This window comes from Theileria parva, chromosome 1, assembly GCF_000165365.1.
Source record: "Theileria parva strain Muguga chromosome 1, complete sequence, whole genome shotgun sequence".
In the NCBI taxonomy this organism is placed as follows: Eukaryota; Apicomplexa; class Aconoidasida; order Piroplasmida; family Theileriidae; genus Theileria; species Theileria parva.
In genome coordinates, this window is record NC_007344.1 from 2,065,782 (window position 1) to 2,078,983 (window position 13,202).

At 35.0% G+C, this 13,202-nt stretch overlaps 6 protein-coding genes across 6 annotated transcripts; 2 read left to right on the forward strand and 4 right to left on the reverse strand.

Moving 5' to 3' along the window:
* Nucleotides 1-16: 16 nt before the first annotated feature.
* On the reverse strand, nucleotides 17-1,332 carry tssc1 (the record flags this gene model as incomplete). Its single annotated transcript, XM_761431.2, has 6 exons — nucleotides 17-127; nucleotides 205-675; nucleotides 712-799; nucleotides 865-958; nucleotides 989-1,139; nucleotides 1,168-1,332. 6 exons carry the CDS (start codon nucleotides 1,330-1,332, stop codon nucleotides 17-19), a joined length of 1,080 nt encoding a protein of 359 aa, XP_766524.2.
* Nucleotides 1,333-1,375: 43 nt separating this feature from the next.
* On the reverse strand, nucleotides 1,376-4,837 carry ALATS (alanine--tRNA ligase). Its single transcript, XM_061305121.1, has 5 exons — nucleotides 2,893-4,837; nucleotides 2,338-2,789; nucleotides 1,919-2,224; nucleotides 1,493-1,844; nucleotides 1,376-1,459 (listed from the first exon to the last, which is right to left on the reverse strand). The coding sequence occupies exons 1-5, from the start codon at nucleotides 4,820-4,822 to the stop codon at nucleotides 1,410-1,412; spliced, it is 3,090 nt and encodes a 1,029-aa protein (XP_061161690.1). The 5' UTR covers nucleotides 4,823-4,837; the 3' UTR covers nucleotides 1,376-1,409.
* A 99-nt stretch (nucleotides 4,838-4,936) lies between these two features.
* Nucleotides 4,937-7,533, forward strand: VPS53 (Vps53-like domain protein). Its single transcript, XM_761433.2, has 9 exons — nucleotides 4,937-5,434; nucleotides 5,501-5,880; nucleotides 5,911-5,969; nucleotides 6,008-6,097; nucleotides 6,187-6,514; nucleotides 6,547-6,879; nucleotides 6,912-7,268; nucleotides 7,316-7,408; nucleotides 7,438-7,533. The coding sequence occupies exons 1-9, from the start codon at nucleotides 5,061-5,063 to the stop codon at nucleotides 7,509-7,511; spliced, it is 2,088 nt and encodes a 695-aa protein (XP_766526.2). The 5' UTR covers nucleotides 4,937-5,060; the 3' UTR covers nucleotides 7,512-7,533.
* A 497-nt stretch (nucleotides 7,534-8,030) lies between these two features.
* On the reverse strand, nucleotides 8,031-9,231 carry TIM50 (NLI interacting factor-like phosphatase family protein). The gene has a single exon (XM_761435.2). The coding sequence runs from the start codon at nucleotides 9,171-9,173 to the stop codon at nucleotides 8,055-8,057; it is 1,119 nt and encodes a 372-aa protein (XP_766528.1). The 5' UTR covers nucleotides 9,174-9,231; the 3' UTR covers nucleotides 8,031-8,054.
* Nucleotides 9,232-9,366: 135 nt separating this feature from the next.
* Nucleotides 9,367-11,364, reverse strand: TpMuguga_01g01008 (DWNN domain protein). The gene has a single exon (XM_761436.2). It carries the CDS (start codon nucleotides 11,331-11,333, stop codon nucleotides 9,414-9,416), a length of 1,920 nt encoding a protein of 639 aa, XP_766529.1. The 5' UTR covers nucleotides 11,334-11,364; the 3' UTR covers nucleotides 9,367-9,413.
* Nucleotides 11,365-11,427: 63 nt separating this feature from the next.
* TpMuguga_01g01009 (RNA pseudouridylate synthase family protein) lies at nucleotides 11,428-13,032 on the forward strand (the record flags this gene model as incomplete). The annotated part of the gene is made up of 3 exons (XM_761437.2): nucleotides 11,428-11,526; nucleotides 11,687-12,531; nucleotides 12,651-13,032. The coding sequence occupies 3 exons, from the start codon at nucleotides 11,428-11,430 to the stop codon at nucleotides 13,015-13,017; spliced, it is 1,311 nt and encodes a 436-aa protein (XP_766530.1). The 3' UTR covers nucleotides 13,018-13,032.
* Between the last annotated feature and the right edge of the window lie 170 nt (nucleotides 13,033-13,202).

Below are 13,202 nucleotides of genomic sequence, written 5' to 3' on the forward strand. Positions count from 1 at the left end.
AACTCCGCAATTAAGACTAAGACAGGAGTGAGTATTTGATATCCTTCGGCACTGTATCAATTCTTAAATTATTATTCAATAAATTACAATATATCCATGCGTCATCATTACTCCAGCATATATCATTCTACAGCATTAGTTATACTATTTTAAATATACAATTGCATGCCAATATATAAATATATATGTAAGTATATAACGTACGGATGATGTTGATTTAGTGGTAATATTATCTAATTTGCCCTCATTAATCGTGTGTAAAAATGAACCGTTAGAGCCTGAAGTTAGTAACAAATGATCATGGAATGAGTTGTGGAGTACTTTCTTTACCCAATGTCCGTGTCCAGTGCTGAAAGAGTTCACAGGTCTTAACGTATTCCTCAAGTCCCAAACTAATAAAAATGTATCCTCTCCAACTGTTACCAACTCATTAGGGACATTAGGATTATAATTTATATCTAGTATTATTCCGCTATGATATCCCACACTTGTGCTACTACACACCTTATTACTGTTTACAGATTTATCTTGATTTTGTCTCAGATCAATTGTATTGAAGTAATTATCAATTGAAACAGTGAATAAATCCTTATTATGTGGGTCAAACTTGCCAACAAAATAATTACTAGAGTATTGATCCAGAGGGTCTTTATCACAAGAATAATTTAGCTGCTCCTACAATTGCCCATATTATTAATATTTATTCATTACCTTGTAATTAGAGTAAATGTGTAAAGAATCACTGGTAATAACTGAAAAACGAGTCGAATTTAATGTAGAATGCGGGTCAACAGCTAATCTAACAATTCATCAACATTAAATAGAAGTTATTTGATAAATAATAATTTTAAATAATTAACGCACTGTTTAAATTTCTTGAACAGTTTATCTCCAACACTGGTGAAATTATGGCTATTTGCGTTATCCGACTTATATGACAATAGTGATAAAAATGAGCCTAAAACTTATAACTTCTCATGAATTTTACCCTTCTCTGATAAATTTGTAAATGAAACTAACAGGTGTGTTTCATTTTCTGTCGAGTAAAAGTCGGAGATTTGATTAACTGGCAATAAGTTGTTTACAACACTTTCTTGTGAAACTGTGTTGGATTCCTCGTCAAAACTGATTATTTCCACCTGAATACAATATATATTTAGAAAATACTTGGTTTGAGTCTGAATTTTCAAATGTTCCTACGCAGAATCTATGCCTTTTAGAGTTATCGCTTGGAACTGAAACCAGAGACTTGGAATTCTTTTTTAACACATAAAATATACTCTCCTCACTCTTGTTTATATTCTGATATACAGAAGGATTTAATATTTGCATTAATATATAAACTACTCGCTCGACAACACCATAATGTGTAAAATATTATAAACATATTAGGAATATTCGTTAATGAATCATATTTGTAGACTCCACATTGCGTTTGTGTCTGACCCCTTTGCTATTTCTATAATATTATAAATAAATTATTATTGTATACCTGTTCCGTTAGAAAGATGCAGTTGTTTTGCGATAAGGTTAGCAGCTTTTAGGGCGCTGTAGGATGCGTTTGGGCTGTTAACTCTGCAGCAGACCGCGTTGTTTCCCATACTTGATGCAACGACTGCAAGCTGTGGAAACGTCTTCGAAACTGTTTGCACAAAGACGTTAAGTGACTTTAAATCGCCTTCAAGGTCATCGACAGCTGCTCTGAGTACTGCAGGATGCTCTGAAGTCTTCTCTATAAACTCCATTCCATCATACTTCTGTGACTGTAATTTCTCTACCACCTCCACTGCCTTAATTTTAGCTATGTTAGCCAGTCTTTTTTGATGTGCTTTTCCAGCAGATACCTATACCAACTATTAATCTAGTCCAAAAATGAAATAGTCTAGTCAAAAAGGATAACTAAGTTATTATAAGTAACCTGTAAATCTATGAGTTCTTCAAACTTTTTCATTAAATTTCTTTTTGAAAGTAGTGGGAGCATTTTGTGTACTTCAACTTCTCCTCTAAGAGCTGTCAGTTTGGACATGTTTTCTGAGGCGTTTTCTGAGGCCTCTCTCGTGTCATCTTTTGTGAAGTTGATTGGCTTTAAACTCTTCTCCAAGTCTCCTAACCTCTGATAATAATTTAACAAATCAATTCTGCTTCTTCTGCACTGGTCATTAGTTACTATCGTTAATCTTCTAACTCCTTTCGATATTCCCTCCTCTCCAACCACAGCAACATCCTACACCATGCATACTCAGTTGTAAATTTTAACTAATATTTTTCAAATATTGGTATAAATAACTTAAATAATGTTAGATTTACTATTTAAATCTAATTAGATAAATAAATTACTTGTATTGTCTTGGTGTTGGTTAGATGTGTTCCGCCGCACACTTCTGTCGATGTGTGTTCTCCGCTAAAATCTTCTGAGCCCATCTGGACATTAACAACTCTAACTACTTCAGGATACTTTTCATCAAAGTTTGCTCTGATTCCTGGAATCTCAAGCGCCTTTTTATACTCAATTTCTGTTGTTCTTAGAGGTGCTCCTGAACGCACAAACTCCATCATCCTCTGCTCCACTTGACGGATCAAATTATCCGGCAACTGCTGTCCATACGAGTAATCGAACTTGAGCTTCTCCTCGTCAAGCTGTGATCCTCTCTGATACGAACTCTCTTCCAATATGTCTCGAAGAACAAAGTTCAGAATGTGGGTTGCAGTGTGATTTGATGCAACCTTAACTCTTCGGTGATAATCAACCTTTAATTCACACTCATCTCCACATCTCAACAATCCACTCTCTACACCATTATACAACTAATATTATAGTATATAAATAATTGTATAGTAAATAACTAATTGTATAATATATAAATAATTGTATAGGATGTGAGTAGAAAGTACCGTCTGCCAGGCAGAAATGAAAGACCAGGCCTGAGAGTTTGTAAACTCTTAAAACTTCTAAATCGTTGATGTATCCTGTATCATATATTTGTCCACCTCCTTCTGCGTAAAAAGGTGTTCTGTCGGTTACCAAACAGACCAAATCATCACTATCATACTCTAATTCTTTCAGTATACTGTCAGCGGTTACTATAGACAGTAACTTGGCTTTGAATACCTTACGTACTGGATCACTGCTATCCCAGTCGTACTTTAGCTTGTCATCAGTGTACACATTGTTACACATTTGCAATATTGTGTTAATTCTGTCCGCTGACAGAGATTTCAAAAGCCTGTCACACCTGCTTTCTACACTGTTGAAGTCAGTGTAGATTCTAGCTTCTGACTTCTGTTGGTGTAGTTTCAACTCAGTATAATAACCAATAACATCCACTCCTATGCCCAACTCCCTGGCCATTAACATTGTTAAGTCCAGGGGGAATCCATAAGATTGATATAACAGGAAGGCGTCCTGGCCGTTAATAACTTTGACTTCACTCTTTGCAACCATTTTCTTAAACTTCTCAACTCCCTTATCCAAGGTTTGCAGAAACAGCCTCTCCTCATCAAACACTACGCTCTCAATGTTAACCCGCTCAGTTACTAAATTAGGGTACGCATGACCCAGTAATTTAGATACACTTCTGACCAGCCTATGTAAAAATGGTTCCCGGGTATTAAAATAGTCTCTGCAGTAACGAACCGCTCTCCTCAAGATTCTGCGTAATACGTAACCTCTGCCGTCGTTACTTGGGTATACTCTATCAGATATTGCCACTGATAAGCACCTTATATGGTCACTGACTACTCTGTATGCGACGTCTAAGGGAGAATTTCCGCCCTTATAACTCTCCAATTCAGGCAACAATTCACTTATATACAGTATAACATCATTTAGCAAGTCCGTGTCATAATTTGAGTTAGTGTTATTCAATACTGAACAAAGCCTTTCCAGTCCCATTCCTGTATCTACACATCCTTTCGGTAATCTTTCGAGAACACCATTCCGACTTCTATTATACTGCATAAACACTATATTCCACAGTTCTACAACGTTGGGATCATCTGCGTTAACAAGTGATGATGCGTCACGGCCTCCAATGTGGTCGTAATGGATCTCTGTACAGGGACCACATGGGCCAGTATCAGCCATCTCCCAGAAATTGTCTTTTGATCCAAACGGTAAAATACGATTGGAGGGGAGAAATTTAAGCCAAATTTCCCTAGTCTCATGGTCAGGTTCACAGCTGTCATCTCCCCCAAAATAAGTTACATATAACCTGCTTGGGTCCAGTTTATACACGTTGGTTAACAGATCCCAGGCGTAAGAAATTGCTTCTGGTTTAAAATAGGCACCGAAACTCCAGTTTCCCAGCATCTCAAAGTAAGTTTGGTGATAACAATCCTGGCCCACATCCTCCAAGTCGTTATGTTTTCCTCCTGCTCTGATACATTTCTGGGAGTTGCAAACCATTTTCAGCTTCCCAAACTCAGAATTCTCATCACTCTTACCCATGATGATATCCTTAAACTGGTTCATGCCGGCGTTTACAAACAGCAGAGTTGGATCATTATGTGGTAGAACCGATGAGCTGGGCCAGTGAACATGGTTTTTTGACACAAAATAGTCAATAAACTGTTTACGAACCCAGTCGCCCGTGACTTTGTCGTCGGTTGACATTTTAGACAAATTATTATAATTCAGGTGATTTCTTGAAGAAAATTTATTATATAATAAATTATTGTTTATAATATTATTATTTACGTACAAAAGAGGCGGACTAAAAGGTTTATAGGATAAAAAATTAGATTTGTTATGTCTCAGCACTAGTGAAAAACATCCGAACATATAAACTAATATTAAAACATTAATTGTACACGAAATATACATACATTATAATTTTTCTATCCTAATCAAAAAGATTACAAATAATAAGTTTTTAATATAATTTTCACCACAATTTAGGATTCCTCTAATGAATTGATTTTTTATCATGTAATATTTTGTAAATTATCTCAAATGTTAAAATTTTTAAATTATTTTTCATTTTTTTACTAATCTTATTTAAATATCATAATAATAGTAAGTTATTAACTGTGTAACATAGAATAATGTGTGAAATTTTTTGATGGAATCTAAATTGTACGACTTGAATAAGTTATTGGAGAACCCGGTGAGTTTTTTGAATGAGAACTTTCCCGACGAATACAGTTTCTACGCCATAGACTCCTTAATATCGCAGTTGGATGACGAGATTAGGTCTCAGGATGCCTCCCTGATCAAGTTATTTGAGGACAAAGCTGTTGCCGGTGACCGCGTCCATGAGCGCTTTGAGAACCTTCAACTTGTAACAAATAAACTTGAGGCTAAGATTAGTGAAATTAAAGACCAGTCACGGAAAGGTGAAAGTTCCCTGAAACTTCTATCATCTGACATCAGAGCTCTTCACAATGCTAAAATTAATATATGTGACACCATCGTCACCCTAAAGAGGATTCTCATGTATAACCCTACTAGTTCACACTATTAGATTTTGTATTTATGTATGTGGAGTGAATATATGTTTAGGTTCTCTCATATGTTGGAAGACTTGAGTAAGCATGCAAAGGAAAGAAGTTATGGTGAGGCGTCTGGATATGTTGTGGTTCTAAAAGAACTGAGAAATTCTCTTAATCCTCTGAAGAAATCACCTTCAGTTTGTAAATTATTGTCCTCATGTGATTCTCTACTCCATAAGCTCAGGGAGCAGATTGTAGAGGATCTTGAGCTTAAACTTGGATTTAAAATGATAGACGCACAGGTTGAGGAACAACAACTACAGTTGGATAAATTGTGCTTGTGTGCTGATTTATTGGACGAATCCATAAGAAAATCCATCTCAAATAAGTACTCACAACACTTGAAGAACTTATACGAAAATAACTTTTATCACTCATTTGACCTCAAGAGTTTGTTTACCAATTTTTAATTTTCTATAGCCGTGGACAATTTAAATCATCGCTTCTCTTGGTTTAGAAGAACTCTCAACGAATATAATGTAAACTACATACATAGTATTAACTAATGTGGAATTAGGAGGGAGTTGGAGTACATATACCCATGAACTGGTACATTTATGAAAAGTCTGCAATCGCATTTGTACAATCACTCAAATCACAACTCATAGTAATTTTTTAATTATTTCCCAATTTATTACCATATTCTGCTATTTTTATATGTAGATATTTATATATTATTAGGGTAATTTGGTGTAGGAAGTGTTGAGTGAAACCCACCAGAGTTTAAGTGCAAGTAGTTTAGTGTCATGTCTACTTCGTTGCAGAGAGTTTGAAGATGAACTGGAAAACAAATTTACACAAAACCAGTCTAAACTCAGTGGCGACCTTGTGGACAAAGTTAAAACAGCTGATAACGTTGAATTTCCAGAAGTGTTAAGTGAAGTGAAAGAAGATGAAAAGTTGGAAAAAAGACCTGAACTTGGCAGAATGTTGAGTAGTTGTTTTGAAAGTTATCTTGGGCCTTGGATCGCAAGTGAAGAATCACAACTTGAAGATTTATTATCTCGAATTATCAGTGATACAGGTTGTGCATCAAATATTTAAATTAATTTATAGATTCCTCAATAATGTTTGTGTTTGTATCGGCACGTGAGTTGTTCTCGTCAATAAACGCGAGGCTACAAGTGACAATGACCATCAGTTCTGAGCAGGCACTTTATGAGATGTTTCTAGTGTTCAGGAAGATAATCGCAAAGTATCAGCAGCATTTGAGTGGACGTTACGCCTTGGTAAAAAGGACTACGGATTTAGAACTTTTGGCCAAGGTTACTGGAAACACTATTGCAACAGCAGACTACTGCCTTGAAATGATCGATAAACTCGCTGATGAAATTAAGGATAACATTTCACACACATATTCCAGCCTCATTACCTTTACCAATGAAAAAGGTTTTCCAACCCAATTATATATAATTATGTAGAAAAAATATCAGCTGTTAAATCGGACTCGTTTAAGCTATTGTTGGACTTTATGTGTACATTTCTGCCCTACTCTACTGAAACTAATTTGGACGTTTCAGGTCCCTCTGACCTTTTAGTCAAGAACGAAGGCCTGATTATGAAGCGTTTGGAGGTCTCTACCAAGTACCTTCCCAGCGTTTACTTGTACCATATCACGAATAAAATTGCTCGAAACGCCTTGGCCCACTTTAAGGACTTTATCTTCTCACTCAACTCAGTTACTGAAATTCTCACCCAGCAACTGCTGCTAGACGCTTTCGAACTAAGACGTTTTCTCACAGACAAAGTTAAAGAACTACTCGTTACTCTTCCACAAGGTTTGGTTTATACTATTTTACTGTTAACACTAATAATCTTGGTTTAGGGTATATGGAGAGTATAGTTAATGAAGTGGATAAAATAGAATCAATGATTAAAGTGTTAACAACACCGAATAACTGTAAAGAATCATTTGAAGGTGTTTTCTTGCTTAATATTGTTTTTTAGTATTTTTAACCGAGAACGGAGGACCGTGTACTCAGCAAGAGCTCGACATATTACTCAACATTAAACGCTTATAATTTTATATTTATTAACAATGAACAGTATAATTATATTTAACAATGAACAGTATAATCATTTATTAACAATGAACAGTATAATCATTTATTAACAATGTGTGTTATATATGATAAAATATGTAGCAGAAAAGGTGATGTAAAATTTTTGTAGTGTTATATAGAGATTAATGCAACTTCTAACTTGAGAGGTACGTTACAATGGCCGCTTTGAATTTCTTACTTTTGTGGGTTAGGTAGGTCGTGGGTTCAAAACCCATACACATCACCTCTCCACGACCACCTTTTTACACTAAACATTACATATTTTTTATCATTGAATAGAGATAAATTTTATAAAAAAACTATCATTCTATAAATCAAATTCAAGTTAATTAGATTTAACTATCGTCAATTTTACACTAATATGATTGTTTATTAACTCTTATTTATTGATCCAGTAAATATTAATCATGTAGACTTAACTGTTCACAATTAAGTATAATTAGTTAAATTTTAAGGGAAGATAAAACATAATCTAACATGAGTATATTACAGCTTATTGCGCTAATGTTTGAATCCCATCATTTTACTGAGGTTCATTCGCTTTTCAGCGATTTTCTGCTTAACGGAAAAGCGTTCACTGAACCTGCGGCCAATCCCGTAGTCGTGCCCTCCACCAAGTTCCCGCATCTGAGCCTTAACGTCCTTGGGGTTTATAGCCATAGTCTTAAGCAGATTAATCAGCAACAGAAGTTCCTCGTCGTTTTCATCTCCGTCAAATTCCTTAATCAGAATACAATTCTCCTGCTGTAGTGCACAAGCAGTCTTGTCGTGGTCGATCATAACTACCCTATCAAGGTCACGACCTAGACGAGACAAATCCTTAATATAACTCCCTTTGAACTTCTTGCAGTGGTCTCTATGAATACATCCAATCACTGGAAGGCCCCAGTGATTGGCAATGTCATATGCGACAGGATAAGCATCATCTGACCAAATCACAATCTCGTAATAGTTAATCAGTTCCTTGAAGAAATTGTCTGCGTAAGGCCTTTTCTTCACTCTCCAGCCTAATTTACGGTCATACTCCATCTTGGCAATTACCTTATCCAAGTCTAAAACCAGAGTTGGCAGGTTTGGGGGATAGTTAAGCTCCTTGAAATCTGGCAGCAATGGAGTGTTGTCAGTTGGAAAAAACTCCTCAATCGTGTCATAAACGTACTGTGTAAGGTCATCGAGCACTTGAGAGAACTTCAGTCCCCTCAAATCCTTACGGCGGTCAATGTAGTAAGATAAGGCAAACCCACTAAACACCAACAAAGCACCGCCATAAATGCCAAAAGGTAAAAAACGAAACCTCTTTAATTTAGAACCTGATTTAACATCTTTCTCAGGATCGTCAGATTCTTGAGATTTTGGAGATTCTCTAGATTCTGAGGATTGTGTTGAATTTTGTGATTCTTCAGGTTTATGTGATTTATTTACGGTATTTTGTGTATTATTAGAATTGGAAGACTGCGATTTAGGATTTAATTCCTGGAAGCTGGCATTTTTATCAACGAATTTACTAGAATTTGTGCTGTTTTGGCTGAAAAACAACTTTTGAGAATGCACAAAACTGCTGGAATAGAAACCAGAACTTTTAACATAAAAGTATATTTTTCTCAATATTAATCTTTTCATGAATATTTATACTATTTTATTTCGAGACTACTGTAAACTAACACTACCATACGTTAACACTATAGAATACTACTTAAGATTATTTCTGATTTTATGTGGAAATTTTTTATTTTTTAATACATTTAACATTTTTGCTGGATATTTCACTAAATATTTATTAAAATTTATATATAATTACCTAACACATATGTTGTAAATTTTTAAAATTTATTAAATTAGTAGTGAAAATGTAGTTTAAAATCATGTTGAAGATGCGTATTGGATGTTAGAGAACCAAATGTTATGGTTGAGTTTTTCGAGTAATATTCTGCCCTTGTCTGGGTGCGTGTTTACCATTATCTGTTTTGTCAAATCCTTCAAATATTGTTCCTTGACTCTTCTCTGGGTTTTCCTAACTTGGTCAAATTGCGATCTACTCAAAAACGGCAGAAGCCCAGCGTAACCTAAAAACGGATTCCCCTTGTCGACTTGTTCTCCCTCTGGGATATCTGACTCCTTAACTACCTTCCCTGATCCAGTAACATATAAAGGCTGAGGTGATGGAAAGAATGTTTGAAGCCAATTTTTCTTACTCTTTTCCAAGTTCATCTCAATGTCCAAATTGTTAAATAGAGATAAGAGGATTGAGTTGTAACACTTTGGATCAATTCCAACCTCGACCATTCGTTCAGTTTTATACCTCCACATCACCTCACCTTCACTGTTAAGTGAGACGTCCGTGTATTTTTTACCACCCAAAAGACCAAACAACGGCTGCTTAGTCACGGGCACATTCATTGGAACTGTGTTGAGCTTGATCCACTCAAATTTCAGAGAAGTTCTCGAACCTGTTTTATTCAAAAAATCAACATCCGGCATCTCATACAATATTCTCATTATTCCACATATACTCATTACATCCGGCTGTCTTCTCACTAATATTATACATATAACACTTTCATCCAAGTTTATATTAACTTCGGTTTCAATATTTGAATTCTCAAATTTTTCAAAACTATCTGATTTCACTAAATTTACATTATTCTCAGTAGTTACATTGTCTTCTCTATTTAAATTATTTTCCGAATTTACAATCTTTTCTCTGTTTACATTACTTTCCAAATTTTCCAAATTTTCGCTATTATAAGTTTGATTGGTTTGATATTTAACAACAGTGGCATCGAGTATACTATTGTCAAAAACTGGTATTAGCATCTTCTCAAGGACAAGTTGATAAAGTTCCTGTTGAATGTCGAGTAAATAGTGTTGAGGAAACTGCTGATGTGAGAATACAAGCGGATTGGGCGTTGGGAAGTAAAATTCAATCTCTTCTGGGACTTCAAAAATCTCTAAATCGATGCCTGCCAAAAGCGCATTAAGTTTCCTGTTCTTCAGGCAAGCACTCACAAACCCGTGACCGCAAAAGGGACAGCCCTTTTTCTCCTCCAACACATACATCTCGCAAGTCTCATCGTCCACATTTGATGCTAAATTATACTCCAGAGCTTCGAAGTTCTCCATCCCATCCATAATTTCTAATTTTACATTATTTCCATCAATTTCAGATTTAACACGAATTTCATCATTTTTATCACTTTCTCTTTTTACATAAGGTTCCGATTTTTCATCCTTTGGTATTTCAACTTTTGTCTTTGTTTCAGTGTTTTGATCAGGTTGATCTGGATCTGTGTTGTAGAAATCTGGTAATGACTCGCCGAGGCATTCTTCAAGGCAGTTTTTGCATCCAGTACAGCCACAGCGAGCTGAACATTTAACAAGATATGGTTGGTTTAATGGTTTGTGACATAGTTGGCATATTAGTGAGATTGGTAGCTTACGCTTTCCCGGTGTTTTACCGCCTACTGTGACGTCTATATATGATTTCGCCTGGTGAACTATAGGTTTTGAAGGAGTCCAAGCCACACGATTAATAATTAACCTAGAGCCGCTGTGGATTACAATGTTATCATCTAGTGGAAATAGTTCATTAGGTTTATTATCATCGTATAGTGAGATTAAGAGATTGGTTTTCCGGGCAAACTCTCGAGTCAAAGACGACTCCTGAGCTATTTTAATTTTCAAGTCGGAAATTAGTATTCCGGAACTGCTTTGGCTGTGAAGCTCACGCCATATGTTCCGCTCACTCCCAAACCTGTAAAATATACAACAATCCTCCGACATTACATTATTTTTATAATATCTTTAATCAATAAAATAATTTATATATAGTGTTAGTGAAAATATTTGAGTGAGATGTGGTGTTTTAGTATAATTAATGTTAATAAAATGTACAATAGTAATAGGTGTAGTCTTGGGATTTATTAGGAATCCGCAAAGTTATTATATGAAGAGAAAATTACTCTACTCTCAACAGGTATTTTTTATATCCACCTAAAATAGTTAAATTTAGCCTAAAATTTCATAATTATCTTCAAAATAGTTAAATTAAGTTGGAAAATATTAAATTTATATTAATTTATTCAAGAATCCTTTAAAAAGATAAATTTATACATAAATTATTGAAAAATTTGTAGGAGGAAGAGCCTTATAGATTTGTTGATGGGTTTAGACTTGTTGTACCCTACAGTAATGTATATAAGACGTTTGTGAAGGAACGTTGGCTTGGAAAGCCTCTTCAAAAGGTACTAAAGGACGAATTTGCAGCGTTTACGCCAGATTATATCAATTTCGCCATTAATAAAAATAACATTAAAGTCATTTTACAAAATGGTGAGGAGTTGGATAATACCTCTGAGAATGTGTTGGACCACATTTTAAAGCCAAATGAGCGTATTATACACGAGGCCATTGTCCACGAGCCTGTAGCTCTTAACTCTAATATACCAGTTGTATGGGAGAATGAAGAGTATATAGTAGTCTCAAAACCTACAAGTATTCCCGTTTATCAAACTGGAACCTATAAATACAACTCTTTGATGGAGATTATGAGGCGTGAACTCCCCTCGTGCCGTGGGATTAAACTGTTTACTATTCACAGAATTGATAAACTCGTTTCAGGACTAGTTGCCTTTGCTAAAAGTGCCAACTCAGCCTCTGAACTATCTCAGGCTATCAGGGATAATGAGGTCAAAAAAGTATACATAGCAAGAGTTAACGGTGATTTTTCACATTTACTCAATAATTCACACCGTGATAGTGGAGATAAAAGTGACGATTCGTTAGAAAATGTATTTGAGAGTGTAGGATACATGAGAGTAATTAGTAAAAAAGAAGGAAGATATGAGTTTGTGGGTGAGAATGCCGAGGATGAGAGTTATAAGCCCTCAGTGACTAGGTTTAAGTTTATAAAATATAACAAGGATCTTGACGAATCACTAGTTTTATGTTCGCCAATTACCGGAAGAACACATCAAATCAGGTAATTTACTCCCCAGTTGGCAACTATTTACCGCTATCAACTTTTAATTATTTACCCAAAATTTGCCATATTATTTATTACCCAGAGCAATAGTTATTGTAGTATTAACATTGTACTAGGGCAAATTTGAGATATTTGGGTCATCCGATTTCAAATGATCCTTGGTACAATAATGAAGAGTTGACAGACGGGAGTAAGTATTTCAAGCCCATTCCTCCAATTAAATGGTCAATTAACGAGGAAGGGAATTGGTGTATACCTCAGCTTAATTTTAATGATTCCAGTACAGATAAAGTTAATGACGATGATCACAAGTTTCACATTGGTCTGAATAATGAAGTAATTAATGGTTCTAGTAGAATTTGTTCTGGAATATTCTTGCACTCCTTGAGGTTTAACTGGTTAAATCACTTTGATGTCGTCGATTCTCTTCCAAAATGGGTCAACGATTTCAACATTTCAACCAAACTAAATCCAACCCTTTAACGTAGTATCATAGTATTATATATAGTATACATTACGACGTGCTTGTTCATCCTTTTTGTATTTCCTGATTAAAATATGTTTTTAATTGAATTTTATATGAATATATAAAAAATGAAATAATATAATTGTAATTTTGTACACTATAATTGTATTTGATGTTGTTAAATTATTTTACATTATTTTGT

Coding starts and splice junctions, on each gene's coding strand:
- TpMuguga_01g01008 (XM_761436.2), bottom strand. CDS start 11,333: ATGTCGGAGGATTGTTGTATATTTTACAGGTTTGGGAGTGAGCGGAAC.
- VPS53 (XM_761433.2), top strand. CDS start 5,061: ATGGAATCTAAATTGTACGACTTGAATAAGTTATTGGAGAACCCGGTG. Junction 6,880..6,911: donor TACCTTTACCAATGAAAAAG/GTTTTCCAACCC, acceptor ATAATTATGTAG/AAAAAATATCAGCTGTTAAA. Junction 7,409..7,437: donor CTGTAAAGAATCATTTGAAG/GTGTTTTCTTGC, acceptor ATTGTTTTTTAG/TATTTTTAACCGAGAACGGA.
- ALATS (XM_061305121.1), bottom strand. CDS start 4,822: ATGTATATTTCGTGTACAATTAATGTTTTAATATTAGTTTATATGTTC. Junction 2,225..2,337: donor CCAACACCAAGACAATACAA/GTAATTTATTTA, acceptor TGCATGGTGTAG/GATGTTGCTGTGGTTGGAGA. Junction 1,845..1,918: donor AAGAACTCATAGATTTACAG/GTTACTTATAAT, acceptor TAGTTGGTATAG/GTATCTGCTGGAAAAGCACA.
- TIM50 (XM_761435.2), bottom strand. CDS start 9,173: ATGAAAAGATTAATATTGAGAAAAATATACTTTTATGTTAAAAGTTCT.